The 20,003-nt window shown below is 31.2% G+C and overlaps 1 protein-coding gene across 2 annotated transcripts in view; it reads left to right on the forward strand.

Moving 5' to 3' along the window:
* Positions 1 to 20,003, forward strand: part of LOC127708537 (trafficking protein particle complex subunit 13-like) — an 87,587-nt gene extending 67,584 nt beyond the window's left edge. For both annotated transcript variants that reach the window (XM_052213447.1, XM_052213438.1), the window contains exons 6-11: positions 1,466 to 1,510; positions 10,497 to 10,627; positions 12,641 to 12,842; positions 14,935 to 15,035; positions 16,274 to 16,427; positions 18,604 to 20,003. In XM_052213447.1, the coding sequence (XP_052069407.1) occupies positions 1,466 to 1,510; positions 10,497 to 10,627; positions 12,641 to 12,842; positions 14,935 to 15,035; positions 16,274 to 16,427; positions 18,604 to 18,702 (732 nt within the window). In that variant the 3' untranslated portion in view covers positions 18,703 to 20,003. The remainder of the gene's footprint in view (positions 1 to 1,465; positions 1,511 to 10,496; positions 10,628 to 12,640; positions 12,843 to 14,934; positions 15,036 to 16,273; positions 16,428 to 18,603) is intronic.

Raw genomic sequence — 20,003 nt, forward strand, 5'->3', positions numbered from 1 at the left:
TTGCGCAATAGCAAGAAATTGTCAATTGTACAGTATTGCGCAATAGCAAGAAATATTTAATTGCACAGTATTGTGCAAAAGAAGATACTTTGTATAAATTGCTTATTTCTTGACCAATTTCAATGGGGTTTTATTCTTGAATTCTTGGGGTTCTTTAATATGCTGAATCTAACCGTGTATTTAGTTTTTGGATTTTGGGCCCCGATTTTAAATTGGTTCACATTGAGGTCCAAAGGGTCCAAAATTAAACTTTGTTTGATTTCATCAAAAATTGAATTATTGGGGTTCTTTGATATGCCGAATCTAACCGTGTATTTAGATTCTTAATTTTTGGTTCCGTTTTCAAATTGGTCTACATTAAGGTCCAAAATTTAACTTTGTTTGATTTCAACAAAAATTGAATATATGGGGTTCTTTGATATGCTGAATCTAACCATGTATTTAGATTTTTGATTTTTGGGCCCTGTTATCAACTTTGTCCACATTGAGGTCAAAAGGGTCCAAAATTAAACTTTGTTTGATTTCATCAAAAATTGAATTCTTGGGGTTCTTTGATATGCTGAATCTAACCATGTATTTAGATTTTGGATATTGGACCATAATAGGTGAATGTCCAATTTAAATTTTTAAGTTCTTAGACCACATTCATTCTGTGTCAGAAACCTATGCTGTGTCAAATATTTAATCACAATCCAAATGCAAAGCTGTATCAAGCTTGAATGTTGTGTCCATACTTGCCCCAACTGTTCAGGGTTCGACCTCTGCGGTCGTATCAAGCTGCGCCCTGCAGAGCATTTTATTTGTTATTATCTTAGATATCATTATAATATCTAATATCTAATACTATTAATTATGATTTTAACCTTATTTTACATGATTTCCAAAGCATCAGTAAATACAGGTGAGCGACACAGGCTCTTGAGAGCCTCTAGTTTAATGTTTAATTGGTGGCAAACGTGGCACCATTTGTGGCTGGTAGTTCCAATTGGACATGGTGGAAAATAGCATTTAAGTCTTCTTCTCCTTCTCTGAAATAATATGATCAATTTCAACCACCAGGAATAGATCCTCTACAAAAAAAAAATTCTCATTAAGCTCTGAAGGTTCTCTTTTCCATCAAGTTGAATTTTTTGAAAAGTTAACATCTGGCAATTAAGGGGTAAATTTGCCAATTGAGCAATTCAGGCTCTTAGAGCCTCTAGTTTTTATATGCCTATCAAAGACAGACTTTAGTAGTCAAATTCATAAAATCTACAAACAATGTCTCAGTGGACAGTCACATCATGCAGTCCTGGAACAGATGTTTTATTTTTAGTAATGTATATTTGGTCTCTAGGCATTTTGTCAATGATTTTTTGAACTGTATTCAACACATTTTGATTCAATTTTATGCAGTCATCACTATCTGTGGTAACAGTGTTACATATGACCTATAATAATAACTTTGTACGATTTTCTATTTAAGGTGCTGAAACCATTAGATGTAAAAACAAAGTTTTATAATGCTGAGGTAATGTGTGTGTAATATGTATTATAACTTATATTTAGTTTTAACAGGCTTAGATAAAAATTGACATATTAACTGATGCAAAAATTGATTTTAGGGCTAAAAAAAGTTCATACTAGCTTTCAATGTCCTTTTTTTCAAGCATATTAGGCAAACCCTGTTTTATTCTTGCATTTGTACAAAAATCAGATACACCATTAAAAAATCCTTGTTTTCTCATATCAGATTAATCCTTAAGATAAACATCAGATCTTTTCTCCTGTCTTCGTTTAGATTTAGACAACATATATGGACAATTATATTGTTGCTGTCAGTTCTAGCACCTAAGTCTTGTCACAGAGTATTGATACGTGTCAGTTAGTCTTCCTATTAGACAAGTCTGTATAGGATTTATTTGCAAATAAATTTACTGGACAAGTTAATGGTTGAAGTCTGCAAAAACAATCTGTATATAGTTTCCTGGTTAATAAACTTACAATTTCATACTCTTTGCTTTCTCCACTTGTATAATTGTCGGTGCATTGCTATGACAGACCTCAATAGTTGTTTGGATAAAAGAATAGTTGTAGATATAGAACCATAGCAGTAGCTGTGGAGTCATAGCTTTATGGTCTTTGGGGTCCTCAAATTGTCAAAAATTTCACAAGGACCATATAAGAGCTACAGTTCTACAGCTAAGACATGAGGTGCATAATGGTAATATGTAAGAAAGATTCATAGAAATTGTCTATGATATCCAGTCCTTTGTTAAGGAAGAGTTGTCTACCCCTGTTGAAGCTATGCCAAAGGCAAATTTCATTTTGATTTTTTTTTAAATTAGGAAGTGCAAAATGCCTTAAGTACTTAAGATAGTCTAAATGTCATTAAATTTAAGAAACAGACTGGATTATAAACAAAAGATAAAGTAAACTATCTTTCTAACATCCAAGTCATCTGGTGTCTTATGGAAAGTTGTTTCATTGGCAAACAATACCACATTCTTATTGCACCCCAACACAAGGGAGCTCAGGGGACAAAGAAATACCAGGTGTACATCCATTTGTCTGTATGTCCTTCTAGCCTTGTAGGCACACTCATTTGTGCAGTTATTGCAAGATTTTTTATGAAATTTATATCAAAGGTTTATATCATCAGTGTACTGGACCAGTTTGAAAATCAGTGCCAATCAATTATTTTTAAAGGAGTTAGGCCCTTGGAAATATGCATTGAAGTCATTCTATGGAAAATTTCTCTCAAGCCTTCATGTCTGTAAAGATTTTATTGAATTCATATCGAAGGTTTATATCAGCAATGTTTCAGTTTGAAAATTAGTTCTGATTACATACTTTTACAGAAGTTTTGTCCCTTGGAATTTCCTTAGAAAATTGCATCGTAAGCACTCTCGGGCTACAATTCTTGCTGAATTTATTTAAAATTCATATCAAAAGGTTTATATCAGCAATGTCTTGAACAATTTGAAAATTCATCCTGTAAGGTTATTTTAGGGTTATGTCCCTATGAAATACAAATTACATGGAAAATTTCATTGTAAGAGATCTGTGTTGCCTAAATTTGTTGTAGGATATGTATGAAAACTATCTAAGGTTTTTGCCCTAGGATAGAGTAAAATACGTGTCTCAACAGGGAACATTGGAATGTTGATCTTTTATTTCTATATTAAATTTTGGACACTGTAATCATTATACAACCTCTGCTTCAAATAGAGGAGGTTATAAAAATTAATTTTGAAAAGGTAATCTTCCCTTCATACCTTTATTTATCCAGGTAGCAGATGACTATAAATCTATATCGATAAAGGTAATCTTTATAAATTGTCTAAAAAAATGTCCTTCCCTTGCCCTACTGTACCTTAGTTAAAGACTTCCTTATGCAATACATTTTAACCAAAATATCACTATTCCTAAATGGTCTGTGCAGTAAGGACTAGACTGTACAGATACAGATCACTTCACATGCTTTGCAGGAATTTACTGCTAGTCATATCAAAAAGATTTGGCTGATAATGTGAGCTCTTTTGGTCACGTGTTTTAAAAGTACTGAGAATAATATTAAACCAATGACCTGGACCCATTCTAGCACGTAATATTGTAGAATTGGTAGATATGTACTGTAGCAGTGTAGCTATGGCTATGAATGCAGGTAGTAGGTTTATATGTGATTATTATTCATTAGTAAAAGTTGCACTGTATGTTTGAGACCAGTTTAAATTAACCTCATGGGAACAAGAGATTTGATTCGGGCTAGACAGGTTATATTTCTCATGAGTTATGTATTCTAGTGAATACCGTGTTCATGTTCAGATACAAGAGATTTAAGGTTACACAAAATTGAGTACTGTAAATTCAGAAATTTTTGCATGCATTTTGTAATTGTTGAACGAGAACAAAAGTGTGAGATTTTTTTTTTCTGAAGTACTCACATATTTCTTACAACTAGTCAGAACTTTTTAAGAGCTATTTTGAAGAAATGCTGTATACAAATAATGCTTTCAAAATTTAATAATGTGTAAACGCAAGTTATTATTTTTATGAAACTTATCCTGTCACAATTTTTCACAATAACAAAAATTTCTGTAGTTAAATTTCAATTTTTAAACATTTTCTATCAATGAATTTTATCTGATCATTTGTAAGAGCTTTACAAAACAAATCAATTGAATTTAGTGTACTTGAGGTTGGTTCACACAGGTTTCAAGGTATTGTACAATGTCTTGGCACACTGTTATAGGAAATATAGCAAAAAACATACAAAATGTTACTTTCAGTATTTCAAGTACAAAAGTAGTCTCCAAAAAGTTAGAACTAAGGAAGGATTTTATAAAAGAATGGTTTTGCTTGAATTTTGATATTTTTAGTATGATTTTCTTAGCAAATATTTTTAATGTAAATGCAGGATTGTTTGTTTGCATGCTATAGAATTAATAATTTTTGTTTACTAATGAAGGTGTTTGTTTATTGTTTTGTGTTTTGTTTGCCAATGCAGGATTATGTCGTAAGTTTTAACAAGCAATGTCATTGTCGTAAAGTATGCTTTGGTTGATATGTCAAAAAATTATTCCATGATCAATAATTTCAATCCATTTCTAAAAGGTGGAATTTCGATAAAAAGAAAATAATAAAATTATTTTATTTTGCTTTGTTTTAAATTTTCTTATGCTTTGATTATTGATATTACTGAAAAAAAATCCATAAATATTTTGATGTGTTTTACTCAAGAGGAAAAATATAATATGCTGAAGCTGTGAAATAGAGCTGTTTCTCAGTTCCTAATTATTGGTTTTAAACAAAACTCAGAAGACAGAACTGATAGCTTCTTGTAAAGTCAACATATCAAGTCATCTGTTATATTATTTTTGGCATTCACATAAAAAAATCATATTGCTGAACAGAAATTGAATCGAAATATTGATCATCATAAACGTTGCATTTTCTTTGTTAGATATTTGTATTTTTACGTCTATGTGGATGTTATGAAAGCATGGTTATTTTCATTGCATGTTAGATACTTGAATCATCTTATATCTTTTAGTAATTTCATATGTTCAGTCTACCATAAAATTTCACAGTATTGGTAATATCTTTTGATGAGTGATTGTGCCAAATATTGAAACATTTCTGTTTGTTTATTCATGAAGAAATTTCAGCTTTATTAATATGAGTACACAATTTGTCAATGATAACAAATTGGTAAGCAAATATTAGTTGAAGGCCATACTTATTGGAAAAATGTCTGAAGTACTCACATATTTCTTACAACTAGTCATAACTTTTCAAGAGCTGCTGAAATTGAGATCCATATAGTCATTTATTAGCAAAACATCCCAATTATGTATTTCAAAAAGACATGCATTAAATGTAAACAAGATATCAACCTAACAATACAAGTTAACAAAACTAAATGTCATTCTTTATATTTGATATTAAAACTGGTCTTTCAATGCAGCTTCTGTCTGGCTTGCATGTCATTTAAAAGAAACTTAGAATACCAAAACAGCAGTATTATAAAAGTTATTATGTTTCTATCTCACTTGGCTCATTAGGCCAGCATATGCTTTTGCCATTTCTTTGTTTCCATACACAATCTTCCAATTAGTGCATTTTGCAGAAAAAAATTGGTCTCACTAAGCAAATACATTCATATCACAATCTCCTATGTGCCGTCCCCCCTGCTTATGGCGAGTTAAGGATTTCCATTTTTGTCTCTCCTTGACGGAGTCAAAAAGCGAGACATAGGTATGCTGTTTCCAGCAGCGGCGGTGGCGTCGTCAACAATGTATTAGTTTGTGATTAGGTCTAGTTTATGGTGAACCACTAGTGGTAGGTCAATGATATTTGGTATGTAGTTGTATAAGCATTGGCACATCTCATTACCATGGAGATTATTTGGCCCCTCCCCCTCAGTCATGGTCTATTGACTTTTAATCTTTGCTTAGTTTGCATGTATTAGTTAGTGATTAGGTCAGTTTATGGGGAACCAGTAGTGGTAGGTCAATGATATTTGGTATGCCGTTGTATAAGCATTGGCATATCTCATTTCCATGGAGATTATTTGGCCCGCACCCTCAGTCATGGTCTATTGACTTTGAAACTTTTGCTTAGTTAACATGTATTAGTTTGTGATTAAGTCAGTTTATGGGGAACCACTAGTGGTAGGTCAATGATATTTGGTATGCAGTTGTATAAGCATTGGCATATCTCATTTCCATGGAGATTATTTGGCCCGGCTCCCTCAGTCATGGGCTATTGACTTTGAAACTTTTGCTTGCCGGTAGTTTACATGTATTAGCTTGTGATTAGGTCAGTTTAAGATGAACCACTAATGTTAAGTGAATGATATTTGGTATGCAAATGTATTGGCATTTTCAAGTTTCATTTCCATGTAAATTATATAACCCCTCATAGTTTACAAGTTAATGTTTGTGTTTGTTTAAAGGGAAAGACTTATGAGATTTCAGTGGTATTTGGTATACAATTGTATTAGTATTGGCTCATCTCATTTCCATGGAGATTGTTTAGCCCTGTACCTTCAGTCATGGTTCATTGACTTTGAATATTTGCATAACTTACATATTAATAAAGTATTGCTATTTTAATTTCAAGATTTGCATTATCAAAATAACAAATAGGCGAGACATATCTTTGTGTTAACAGTTTATTTTTTTAGAAATCCTGGTTCCTCCGCCAATAAAATCTGGCAGCTATGATATATCAATGGGCATGGAAAATGGAGTTTACAACAACAAATAAACCAACATAAATGTTTACAAGGATGTTGAATTTGCTATGTACAGACTAGAGGCATTTATTGCAACTAAGATTCTAATGAATTTATGTGAGCAATACAGACTCCTCTAAACTTTTTGTTGAACAGATGTAATATGCATACCTTTGGCATCTCCTAAAAAATAAACATGGATAACATTACCTATATACAGGTTAAGCATTTTTTACTTAATAACTGAAGGTTTTTCAAATAGCTTCAGTTACAACTGCAATAGATTTAATCAATTTTAAGAAATATAGATATTTTCATGTCTTTGGGACTATTTATATCAACAGTATATAATCAAACTTGTTAATTTACTTTAAGATTTAAGAACAAAACACAAAATGAATATAAAGGATCTGGAAACAATACAAGTCCATCAAACATAGAAGCAACAAGCCTATAAACATAGGGGGAAAACAGGTTAATATTACATTAAAACAACAGGTCCATTAACCATTTCATCAACATGGAAATTAGCATTCGAACACCAGGTTCTGTTAACATTAGAATGATAGCTGGTTCAGTAAATTTTGAAACAACAGGTTCATTACAAATTTTAACAACAGGTTCATTACGAATTTTAACAACAGGTTCATTACGAATTTTAACAACAGGTCCATAAAACATTATAACAAGTTCATTAAACATTAAAACAACTTGATTTTTAAACTTCAACTTAACTGGTTTATTAAACATTTAAACAGCAATGTGTTAGATATTTAAACAACATGTTCATTGAACACGAAAACAACAGGTTGATTGAATATATAAACAACAATAGCTATCCAAATATGTTATTTTAAGGTTTAAATTCCATACCCTTAATTCTCATATACTTATGATCAACACGTTTGATATATTAATAAAAAGCTAAAATATTAAATGAATAAATCAGTTCCACAATTTGCTTTCCCTATTTCTCCTCTGTGATTTATTATCATGCTCTAACCAAAATACCCAGAAGCATGTTGGTATGATTAAGGCATTACATGGGAATACTTATATATGTTTATTGACACATATGTGACCTGAAGTTGGGTGATGGGTATATTGCATGTCTGTATATATATTAATGTATGTTGTATATAGCCAGCACTATAGACAATCTGTGATGTATAATCTCAGTGGACATAATTCTTGACTGTCATAACCTTTATTCGTGACTGGGTGACAAAGTTCAGCTTTTAAGTCTAGCCATACCAATTGTTCTATCAAGATTTTGTGTAATAGATCATATTTATGCCTTATTTATTGTACTTCCAGATAAATACAACTTGACTGTCATATTTTACAAAATATGTCTGCAGTTTAAGTATTATTGACAATTTTCAATGGTTATTTTACGTAGTTATAATGGTTTAAGTGCTTTTCACAAAAAATAACAACTAATTGAAGTAAAAATTTTTGAATTTTATATTTTGCCATATAGAGGGTAAACTTTTATCAATGAATTCAAGAATTGATAATTGTTGCTGGTGACTTTTCTGCTGAGCTTGAAAAGTTGAGTGGAGATTATCGCCTTGTCTTTGGACTTTCATTTTAAAATTAATAGATTGTAGGATAAAAAAATACAATAAAAGTCTAGAGATAAAATATTTGCATTTGAATTATGGTATGTTTTATCATATGAAAAGAAGATGTGGTATCATTGCCAATGAGACAACTCTCCACAATAGACCAAATGACACAGAAATTAACAACTATAGGTCACTGTATGGCCTTCAACAATGAGCAAATCCCATACCTCATAGTCAGCTATAAAAGGCCCCGAAATGACAAATGTTAAACAATTCAAACGAGAAAACTAATGGCCTAATTTATGTACAAAATAATGAACAAATAACAAATATGTAACATAGCAACAAACGACAACCACCTAATTACAGGCTCCTGACTTGGGACAGGCACATATAGAATGTGGCAGGGTTAAACTAGTTTGAAGGCGCTAACCCTCCCCGTAACTTGGGACAGTGGTGTGACAGTACAACATAAGAACAAACTATAAAAATATGTTGAAAAAGGCTTAACTCATAATAATATCATGGTTATTTGTCTTTGTTGTTGGAATGTTTTTGCACAATTACTTTGATATCTTTAGACTGATCGTTATGAAATTTGAACAAAAGGTTGCACAGCTCTATAACACCCTAGCAGTCTACTTTTTACAGTGTAACAAAAAAAAACATAAACAGAAAAAACTATCCCCGCTCTTATAATGTAAACAGCTAAGCAGTTCTTTCTTCTTTCTCGTACTTGCCACATGTATGAATTTGTGAACTACAATGTTAAACTTGTGATTATTTTTACAAATTTAAAGGGAGTGAAATTTGATGGAAAAATGTTTACTTGCAAAATGACAAATATTGAAAATTATCCTATTAAGATTTACTTCTTCCTTTTGTCTCCATTTTCTAGCTAAATTTGAACTCTTGTTGCTTCTATAACCAGTAAAATGTGCTTTACATAGCCAGCGTGCCTACTGAAATAATGCTTAGTGGTTTTAATTCTAGCAATGAATTCATATGATTATTTGCGGTTAAGATCAATTTTATATTTTGTTTTCTTATGCACCTGACAAAGTGTACTTTTCTGTTTCTTTCTATAGACCAAAGTCATTCGGTAGTCTTGTACTTTATCAATATTTACCAATTAGTTTCATTATCCAACATACCAGAAACAAAGCAAGATAATTGGTGATGTGAAACGCTATCTTCACTATACCGAATATTTTTTGGTTGCATAATGATGGAATAAAAAGGTGCCAATTATTTCCTAGCAGAAAAAAAAATCACATTTTTCATCGATTGATATAGGGCTGTAGTACAAAAAAGTCAGCAGAAATATGTTATACCCATCCAGTGCAGAGTTTTATGGAATGATATTGTGATATGGTTTATAAATTCACTCTTTGTAATGTAAAATAGTGTTAAATGGTTTTTATACAATTGACTTTGCATCAGAAGATTAGAATTATTTCCACCATAATAAATAACTGGTTTACATTTTTCATCACTGAAGTCTTTCAATGTAGACAAAGTGCATTGTTAAAATTGGATTTCAGTTTGAATTTAAAAAAAAATATTGCTTTTAGCAAAATTTTCTTTAAAATAACCATTAGGAACATTGTATATGACATGAAGAATGTTAGCCCTATCCTCTGCAGTAGATAAAGAAAGATATAAGTTGGTGTATTAAACTTGTCAAAGGTTAGCCATAGGCACTGCTGTCCCTCATTGTGTTCACAGAAGAGGCTATTTATCAGGTTAGCTATTTTCTTGGAAGTATTGTCAGCTTTATTTACAGATTTTTTTTTTGAAAAAGCTGATGTCTGTTGGAATAAGATTTCCCAGGAAGAACTTGGGTAGAGCTAAGATACCAGAACTCAGAATGTTTTAAAGTTTTTTTTTTTCCAAATAATTTTTTAAATAGCTTCTGGTAAAATTTTGATAGAATTGCATTTGCAAGTAAACTAAGTTGTCATTTGGAATAATTTGCATAAGTATAAAGCACTATCAAACAAGTATTAGGTTGCAGATAATCACTGCCAAGTCATATTACATGTAGTACCCAACAAAGTAAAAAAAATCACCTTTGTTCCTGCTAAACATAATTTGTTATTCCAGCATATCCAACATATAACCTTTGTGAGAATTAAAGATCGTAGAATTTATAATGAATTTTAAAGTTTTACAATTTAATTGCTATTTTTGTATTTTGACAGTCAGATGAGGTGTTTTTAGAGGCTCAGATTCAGAATATAACACCAAACCCAGTCTACATGGAGCGTGTTACTTTAGACCCTTCTGCACAGTATAATGCCGAAGAACTCAACACATTGGACGGAAAAGAAGTGTATGTGATTTATACAAAGTTTTCTTTACCAGACATAAAAATCTTATTCAATTTAACCTGATCAACCGTGTAAAATGTAAGTCAGTAGGCCCTCTAAATAGTCTAGCAGGCATGACCAGTGACTGTGTACAATGTCAGATGGAGAATAACTCATAGACATGATTGTCCAGTATAAACTTCATGCAGACCATATTGAGAGAGTTATAAGTACATGTAGTAGACATCTTAGTATGAAGTGATACATTATTAAGATGGAACAAATGCAATGTTTGCTGCACATTATTTATTGTCATTTGGAGACGGCCACCATCATTCTGTTTGATCAAACTGTATTGGGTGACCTGGTTTTAAGTTATGTACCTTTAAATTTTGATTTCTATTTAAAAAAGCATAAATTTTGTAAAAAGGCTTTACATTTATATTTTAGTACTAGTAATAATATTGTGACTATTCCTACTTCAAATTTGTGCATATGGTAGTTGATTGATCTGCAATAAGAAATCACATGATATATATTGCAGAGCTGTTTGATACTAAGTAGAAAATGTGGTACATTAATTATTAAGTTTTATCATCTGTTTTGTGGTTATTGTTCAAATTAATTTATTACAAAATAAAAACTATTTTGGGTATAGGTGTAAAGAGACTTTTATTGGTCAGCCAGAAAACATGTTCATTGTTGATTGTTGTATTGTCTAACCAGCTAATTATGAATTCTTATTGCCTTGAACTTGCCATATTTAATAACCAGTGCAGATTTAATAGACATTAAAATTCTTTCATGGTAGAGTGTTTCTAATTATTAAATTTGTTTGGTGTTAATACCTATGTGATAATAATTAATTTTATGATATAGCACTAACTTCACTTCAAAGTTCTGTTATTTAATATGCCATATTTAGATACCTTTATCTGAAAACTGAAACATGTGTTTGTATTCTTCTAGTAAGAATCAGTGTTGCTGTAGTTATTTTCATTGACTACTTGTTATTGCTAGGAAGGGGTAAGGTTAAATTGGTTCATTCACATGGTGCATAGGTAATACAGATCTTCAGCAAATATTCTGAAATTATTTGTGCTCCCTGTGAAACAGGCTGGTTAAAAGAATATATATCCATTCATAAATTCTGTTTCTTATTTTCTGATATATTAGTAGGCTTAAGAACTTTACCAAACTTCATACTTTATGTGCCTGTTCCAAGTTCTTACTAATTCATAAAGTGCTATAATCATACTTTTTGCTATTTGTAGCCTTCTTCCTCAAAATGTAACTTAGATCATATGAAAACATAATACATTTGTCTATAAATTATTGTTCTCTTCCCTTCAAAATGCTGCTTTCAGGGTGAATTTTGGTGGCAGGTGGCTTAGAGGGTTTAGAAGAATCCCCCAACCTCCAAACAAAAAATAGTATTAAAGACTATTAAAGTTTTAATTCAGACTGAATTTTGACTATTTAAAACGTCAGAGCTTCATGAACCCAAATACCCTCCCCTCCCCCCTTCTTAGAGAAATCCTGGATACGAGCCTGCCCATTTTATTTGAAAGATTTGCCTGTTATCCATAATTTTAACCCTAGACCATATTCTAAAATAATTCCCATGATAATCTTAAAGTTAATAGGGAAAGTTTTATTTTAGTCCTTTAAATTTTCTGAGAGGTTGAAGAGTTAAAAATGAAAAAGTTTTGAGCAAAATAATTTTAAAACCAAAATGAACATGGTCCAAGTATCATCCTGTAAAATTAAACTGCAGGAAAATCTTCCCAGCATGCAATGGAAACATTTGTCACATTTAATTACTGATTTTCATCTAGCAAATATATTCTCATTTTACTGTCATCCAGCAAATAAATTGTTATTCAGTAATAGATATGTCATTAGAAATCTCATTGTTATTATGTACTGTCTAAATCCACAAGGACTGAATGTAGTAGACACTTATGTTCCTTCAAACCATTCAGTAGATCATTCTCTTGTTATCTGATGTGTTATACTAGTGTTTATGATTTCAGACCAGATATGGTGTTCGGTAAAGTAAATTATCTGAATGCCATGGACACCAGACAGTATTTATATTGTCTGACACCCAAACCAGAAGTAATCAAAGAACTGAAAGTGCTGAAAGGTGTGACAAATATCGGTAAATTAGATATTGTGTGGAAAACTAATATGGGAGAGAGAGGAAGATTACAGACTAGTCAGTTACAGAGAGTGGTAGGTTTCAAAATATCAGTATTGGTAATTACATTTTAGTAAGTAAATAAAACTGTTTATGACCTTATTTTACTGAAGGGACTCTGCATTTTTTACTCTGTTTAGGTTAAGGGTTTAGGATATAAGTAAAGGTTTACAACCTTATTTTACTGAAGGGGACTTGGCATCTTTAACAAATATTTAGGTTAAGGGTTTAGCATATAAGTAAAACGGTTTACAACTTTATTGTACTGAAGGGGACTCGGCACCTTTCACTTATATGTAGGTTAAGGGTTAAGGATATAAGTAAAATGGTTTACATCCTTAATGAACTGAAGGGGACTCAGCATCTTTAACTAATATTTAGGTTAGGTTTAGGATATAACTAAAATGATTTACGATCTACTGTACTGAAGAGGACTCAGCAATTTTAACTTCAGTTTAGGTTAAGGGTTTTAGAATATAAGTATTATGGTTTACGACCTTATTGTACTGAAGGGGACTTGAAACCTTTCACTAATATTTAGGTTAAGGGTTAAGGAAATAGGTAATATGGTTTACAGCCTTATTGTACCAAAGGGGACTTGGTACTTTCCATGCATACTTAGGTTAAGGGTTTAGGATGTAAGTAAAAGGTTTACAACCTTATTATACTGACGGGTACTCTGCACCTTTCACTCATATTAAGGATAAGGGTTTAGCATATACCGGTAAGGAAAACAGTTTACAACCTATTGTGCTCAAAGGGACTCGGCACCTTCACTGAAGGGGACTGAGGACCTTTAACTTATTGTTAAGGATTTAGGTTGTAAGTAAAACAGTTTTGTCTTTAACAATATATATAGGTTAAGGGTTTAGGATATAAGTAAAATGGTTTACAACTGTATTATACTGAAGGGGACTTGGCACCTTTCACTCATATTAAGGGATATAAGTAAAATGGTTTACAACCTATTATACTAAAGAGGATTCCGCAACTAATATTCAGGTTAAGGGTTTAGGATATTTTAGGGATTGGTTTGGTAAAGGTCAGCAAAAAAGATATGGTTAAGGATAGAGTAAGGGTAAGGGCTAGCAATGTAAAAGGGTCCAGCCCGATTTGGTCAGTGTCCCCTAAAGTAAATAATAGCCCAAATTACTTTTAGTAGTATCTTTGATAAGGTTTCAGAAAGGTACTGAAATTGTGGTAAAGCCTGGGGAAAAATTGGGAAATGTCAAATTTGTTGATAAATTATACAAATAATGTGATATAAGACATACAAAAATGATATTATTTGTTTTCTGAGTATTTATGGTCAACACTTGTTATTAAGAGCATGGGAATGTCAAGACTTCATCCTTGAAAAGTTATGAGATTGTTCCAGAAGAAAGGAACTGTGATTGATAACAAGCAAAATTCCAATAATTGAACAGATATGATAAAAAATCTTTAATGAGATAAGGATTCCTTTTGAACAAAACCAATAGTTATAACAGAAACCAATATAGGACAAGGATAGAACTCATCAAAATGGCTTTTAATGATTGATCTAGGTAATGCCTTCATATATCAACTTATTGTGTAATCTAGTGGAATTTTTATTAGTGGAACAGGTTATTAAGAAAAAAAGATTGTTATTTGAGCAATTAATATTGAAACATATTTACATAAATATAAACACAAATATCAATTATTGTAATTGGAATGTTTTGAATTCCAGAATTTAATTGGTTTGTCAACTTTTCCAAACTTAACAAGGGAGATGTTTTTATGATTAACAAAGGAGGAGATTTACTGAAGAACCTATTCTTAAATATTTTGTCTTGCAAAAAAAAAAAGTTACTGTTATTTTTCATGTTAAAATTATTTTGGATTCTTAAAAAATGGGCTGGGTTGGATGAAGTCCAATGCTGGCATATAGTATTGTGATGTCGAGGGGTTGGGAAAAGTGGATACTTCATTTATGTTATCAACTCCTACAGTTTTCAACCCAGATCCCTGAAACTTCACATTATATGACATCAGCCTGTAATTCTGAAAATGCATGTAATAGCTGCCACTGAATATTAGGCATGTATTCATCATAAGTGGTTGTAAAGAATTTGCATATAATTATATTTTCGTTTTTTTAAGGCTCCAGGCTATGGTGATATAAGAGTTACAGTTGAAAAGGTTCCTGATACAGTGTTGTTAGAAAATACGTTTGAAGTTGTTTGTCGAATAACCAATTGCTGGTACTATATTTTTAATACAAATCTTCAGTGTCACAGTTTAAGTCTAATATAAACTAAAAGTATCGAACTGATATAACCTTTCTCCTATCATGTGTGTATATTTAATTTATTTTTAGTAAAAATTGCATTTAGATTAACAAATAGTAAACTTTTTTAGGAGAAAATTTGTCATGAAATAGAAGTTCCTTCATAATATAACTTCTAAGTGGAAGAAATATTCCTTGATATTTTTTCCACTGAAATTACTTACTTTCTTATGAAATAAAGGGTATAGAACATTTGTTCTAACAGAAACAGATATTATTGCATTGTTTATAACAAAGTTTCCAGGGGAACTTCTGTTAGGTGGAACAAAGTTTCTGGAGAACTTCTGTTAGGTGGAACAAATTAACATAAAATATCAAAACTATCCCTGTGATATTTTCTCTCCAGTTTATTTTAAAAAGTAGTTTTTGCCAACTTTATAAATGTGGGCTAATATGATGATAACTTGGTGTCTGGTGTTAACTGTTTCACTTTGTTTACTGTACTCCTTGAAAAAAGGGGGTCATTCAGAACCAATATTGACCACATTCATCCTTAAGAAGTCCAATTTCAAAATTTCATCCTATGTTTCCAGCAGTTACTTAAAATAAATCATGAAAAAAAAAACCTTTTAGCAATTAAACAGAATAAGGTGACCAGATGTTGGTAATTATGGATATTTGGCTCTAAAAAGAAAAAGGATAGAGAGCAAGATTTTGATTACCAGTAAATATTTGTCTGACCATTTTTAACCAGTTGAAAATGCTATTATGATGTTTTTATTGCATTTTTACAAGAACTACAAATCAGAGTTACCTGAAATTTGGTATTAAGCTTTATGTGAGCATGCTATTGATAATGAGGCATTTTCACATCTACTGCTAATTATTTCTTGTTTTATAATATACTTATATATTCTTAAACATAATGGCCATGTATAAAATTTTCATGGCATATTTTTCAGGAACTACTTGATTCAGAGCTTCCTGAACTCAGAATCATGCTCATGTGAGCATGCTTTACTGTTAGGGTAGTTTTAACATCCATTTTTCGTCATCTTCCAGTTTACTATTTCTTAAAGTGAAAATATCATTAGGTGGCAATAGCTCGCGGTTCATTTTGTTTTGCATAGAATCTAATGTGAAAAAGTGTAAGAAAGACTGCAGCTTCTTATTCATATAATTATTTTAAAACTAAGATTGATTTATTTTCAGTGAGAGAACAATGGATTTGACATTAGTACTGCAGAACAACCAGAGTACTGGAGTGGTGTGGGTTGGTATATCTGGAAGACAGCTGGGAAAGTTACCTCCCAATGAAAATATGGATCTAAAATTAAATGTCATAGCAACCATTCCAGGTCTACAGGTAAATTTGATAAATTTTAAGATCGTTAGTATCTCAATAAAATATTGTGTTTAGTATACATCAATGAGAGAGCAACCTACCAACAGAATAAAGGATAAGCTCATTGCTTTGTTTGCCATAGTCAGTAGCATTGCTTATATTTTATATATAAGTTTGTTATCCCCCTGCCATCACCAGAGGGGGCTTTAAGTGTTACCCTTGTCCGTTCATACGTACTTCCCAAAATTGGTTTCCGTTCTCTAACTTTAGTTTGCCACAACCAAATGTTATGACTTATACACAATTCTTATTACCACAAAATACAGATCAAGTTACAATTTGGGTGGCGTCACATTTACCATTCTTGAGTTATGCCCCTTTATAATGTTTTATGCAAGCAGGGGCATCATCTGTGTCCATTCTCCATTTTTGTTGAGCCTGCGAAATTTTTTTCTCGAAAGGGAGACATAGCGATCTTAGATTCCGTTGGCTGCATGAGCAGCCTCAACATTTAGGTTCAGTCTGTGGTTAAAGTTTTTTGGACATCAATAACTTTGTCAAAACTACAAGGAATTACCGGTAGATGAAATTTGGACAGAAGCTTGTTTATGACCAAAATACAGTATCCAGAGCAAAATTGTGAAAATATATTCATTAAATTTTATGAAACTTTTTAATGATTAAGAGATAATGTCTGAAGCACACTTTTGAAAATTTGTTTTTATTTTCAGTATTTTCTGATAGATGGACTTTTTTGACAGTTAACATTTACTGACAGTCTGGAATTATTTTTTTTTGCTTTGATAAGTTTGATAACCTTCATGGATTGTTATGAAACTTTGACAGAAGCTTAGAAACAAGACCAAGAAATAGCATCTAAAGAGAAAGTTTGGATCTTTTTAACAATCTGTATTTTACTGATAAATGGACTCACTTTTTAAGTCAACATTACACTTTTAGCACTGACAGCAGCAATCGCAGGCAAGACACAGGATTCTGCGGAACCCATTACAAATTTTTTTGTTAAAGTTTCAGACCTCATTCATTGAATATTATGTGACCTACATATATGTAATTTAATTGCAGTGGCGTATCCAGAGGGAGGGGGTTTCCGGGGGTTGGAACCTCCTTTTTTTTTGACGATCTATGCTTTTGAATGGGACATATGATTGGAACCCCCCCTCCTTTTAAAAATGGCTGGATCTGCCCCTGAATTGGTAAAGGATTATAACATATCATTGAGTTTAGTTCATTTATGGGATACTAAGTAATCTGCAATTATGTTACTTCATATGAGGACACATCTTGTCTGACTGCTTAACACCAAAGAAGGTTGTGGTGACCTATATTTCATGCTTAATTTACTGCATATAAGTTTTAGGAGGCATGTATTTATTGACTCCGATATCTTTGTAGATCTATGTATTAGTTTGTGATTAGGTCAGTTTATGGGGAACCACTAGTGGTAGGTCAATGATATTTGGTATGCAGTTGTATAAGCATTGGCATATCTCATTTCCATTGAGAATATTTGGCCCTGCCCCCTCGGTCATGGTCTATTGACTTTGAAACTTTTGCTTAGTTTACATATGTATTAGTTTGTGATTAGGTCTGTTTAAGATGAACCACTAATGTTAAGTCAATGATATTTTGTATGCAAATGTATTGGCATTTGCAGGTTTCATTTCCATTGAGATTATATAACCCCACCCCCTCATTATGGTTCATTGACTTTGAAACTTTTACATAGTTTACAAGTTAATGTTTGTGTTAAGGTTTGTTTAAAGGGAACGACTTATGAAAAGTCAATGGTATTTGGTATGCAGTTGTATTAGCATTGGCACATCTCATTTCCATGGAGATTGTTTAGCCCTGTACCTTCAGTCATGGTTCATTGACTTTGAATATTTGCATAACTTACATGTTAAAGTATTGCTATTTTAATTTCAACATTTGCATTATCAAAATAACAAATAGGCGAGACATATCTCTGTGTTAACAGTTTATTTTAAATTGTGGAGTTGAACATATCATGGTATCACTCCTAACAAAAATTATGAAACATATTTTCAATAATCAAATAAAAGCTAGAGTACAAAATATGGCATTCAAGTTACTTTCAAAGGTTACCAAAGAAGACATAAATTTACCTTCTAGGTACTTTATATTAAAATATCCAAATATTCTCTTTTTTCAGACAATATCAGGATTGCGGTTAACAGATAATTTCCTGAAAAGGACTTATGAACATGATGAACTAGCTCAAGTTTTCATATATAATGATTCAAATGTATGATAGAATTAAAAATGTGATATTTAGAAGGACCAACTATATTAAAAATCGCTCGGAATGAGCTGTCCAGTATCCATGTGATTTTTTAAGGAACTTAATGTTGTGAAGATGTCTGTGATCATTGTTGTAATTGATTGGAAACTTTTACATAGTGAAATGAAAATACAAAAATGTACTGGATGATATTTTCAGTCCTTTTTTGACATTTGATGGAGAGCTTCAGAAACAAGATTTGAATGAACAGGAATTCCTGTTCAGTTATCACTTTGTTGTATTTTTTATTCAGTACTTATAATATAATACTTAAGCCAAAGTGAAAAATCATTCATATATCTTCACTTCCATGAGGTTATTTCTTACCAAAACTGATTTCTTATGAACACTTTTATATGCTCCATATTTATAGAAGATTTAACTTTCTTCAAGGTACCGTATGTTGTTCAAAAATTACATATTAGATCTTCCCTTGTGTCATCTAATATTGAAGTATTTTCTGAGACCAGCATCTTCATAAAAAAAGTTTGTTAAAGGCTTTATTATAAGATATTAGTTACTATTGTTAAGTAAATCTAGAAATACACTATTGTTCTTAGTAGTATCATTATCATCAGTACACATTGTTGTAATATTCAACACTGGGGGTCTTTTCACAAAACATCTAATGATCGAAATTGATTGTAAGTTATACTGAAATGTTCATGACTTACAAGTATGTTTTCTTGTAAGATTTTTTGTGAAATGAGTCACAGGACATTAAGCAACCAACACAGAATCATGTATTATACAATTCAATATTGTTATATAATAATACATGTATTATACCATTCAATATTGTTATATAATAATACATGTATTATACCATTCAATATTGTTATATAATAATACATGTATTATACCATTCAATATTGTTATATAATAATACATGTATTATACCATTCAATATTGTTATATAATAATACATGTATTATACAATTCAATATTGTTATATAATAATACATGTATTATACAATTCAATATTGTTATATAATAATACATGTATTATACCATTCAGATGTACTTCTACATTTTTTAGACGCTAAAGAGAAAACATGCTATCCTATTTTTCTGAAGGTAAATAAATTGATTATTTGAGAAATGAAATGGTTATTTTTCGTTTACTTTTGACCTTTAATGTGTTAAGTAAGGTATGCATAATTTACTTTAGTTAGTTTTTATTTTCTCAAAGAAGCAGATTTAGTGCAATAAACTTTTGTATAATTGTATGAATTATTTATGAAAATTGTAAATAAATTGATTGAATTTTA

The sequence above is a fragment of the Mytilus californianus genome, unplaced genomic scaffold, assembly GCF_021869535.1.
Source record: "Mytilus californianus isolate M0D057914Y unplaced genomic scaffold, xbMytCali1.0.p SCAF_1, whole genome shotgun sequence".
Classification (NCBI taxonomy): Eukaryota; Metazoa; Mollusca; class Bivalvia; order Mytilida; family Mytilidae; genus Mytilus; species Mytilus californianus.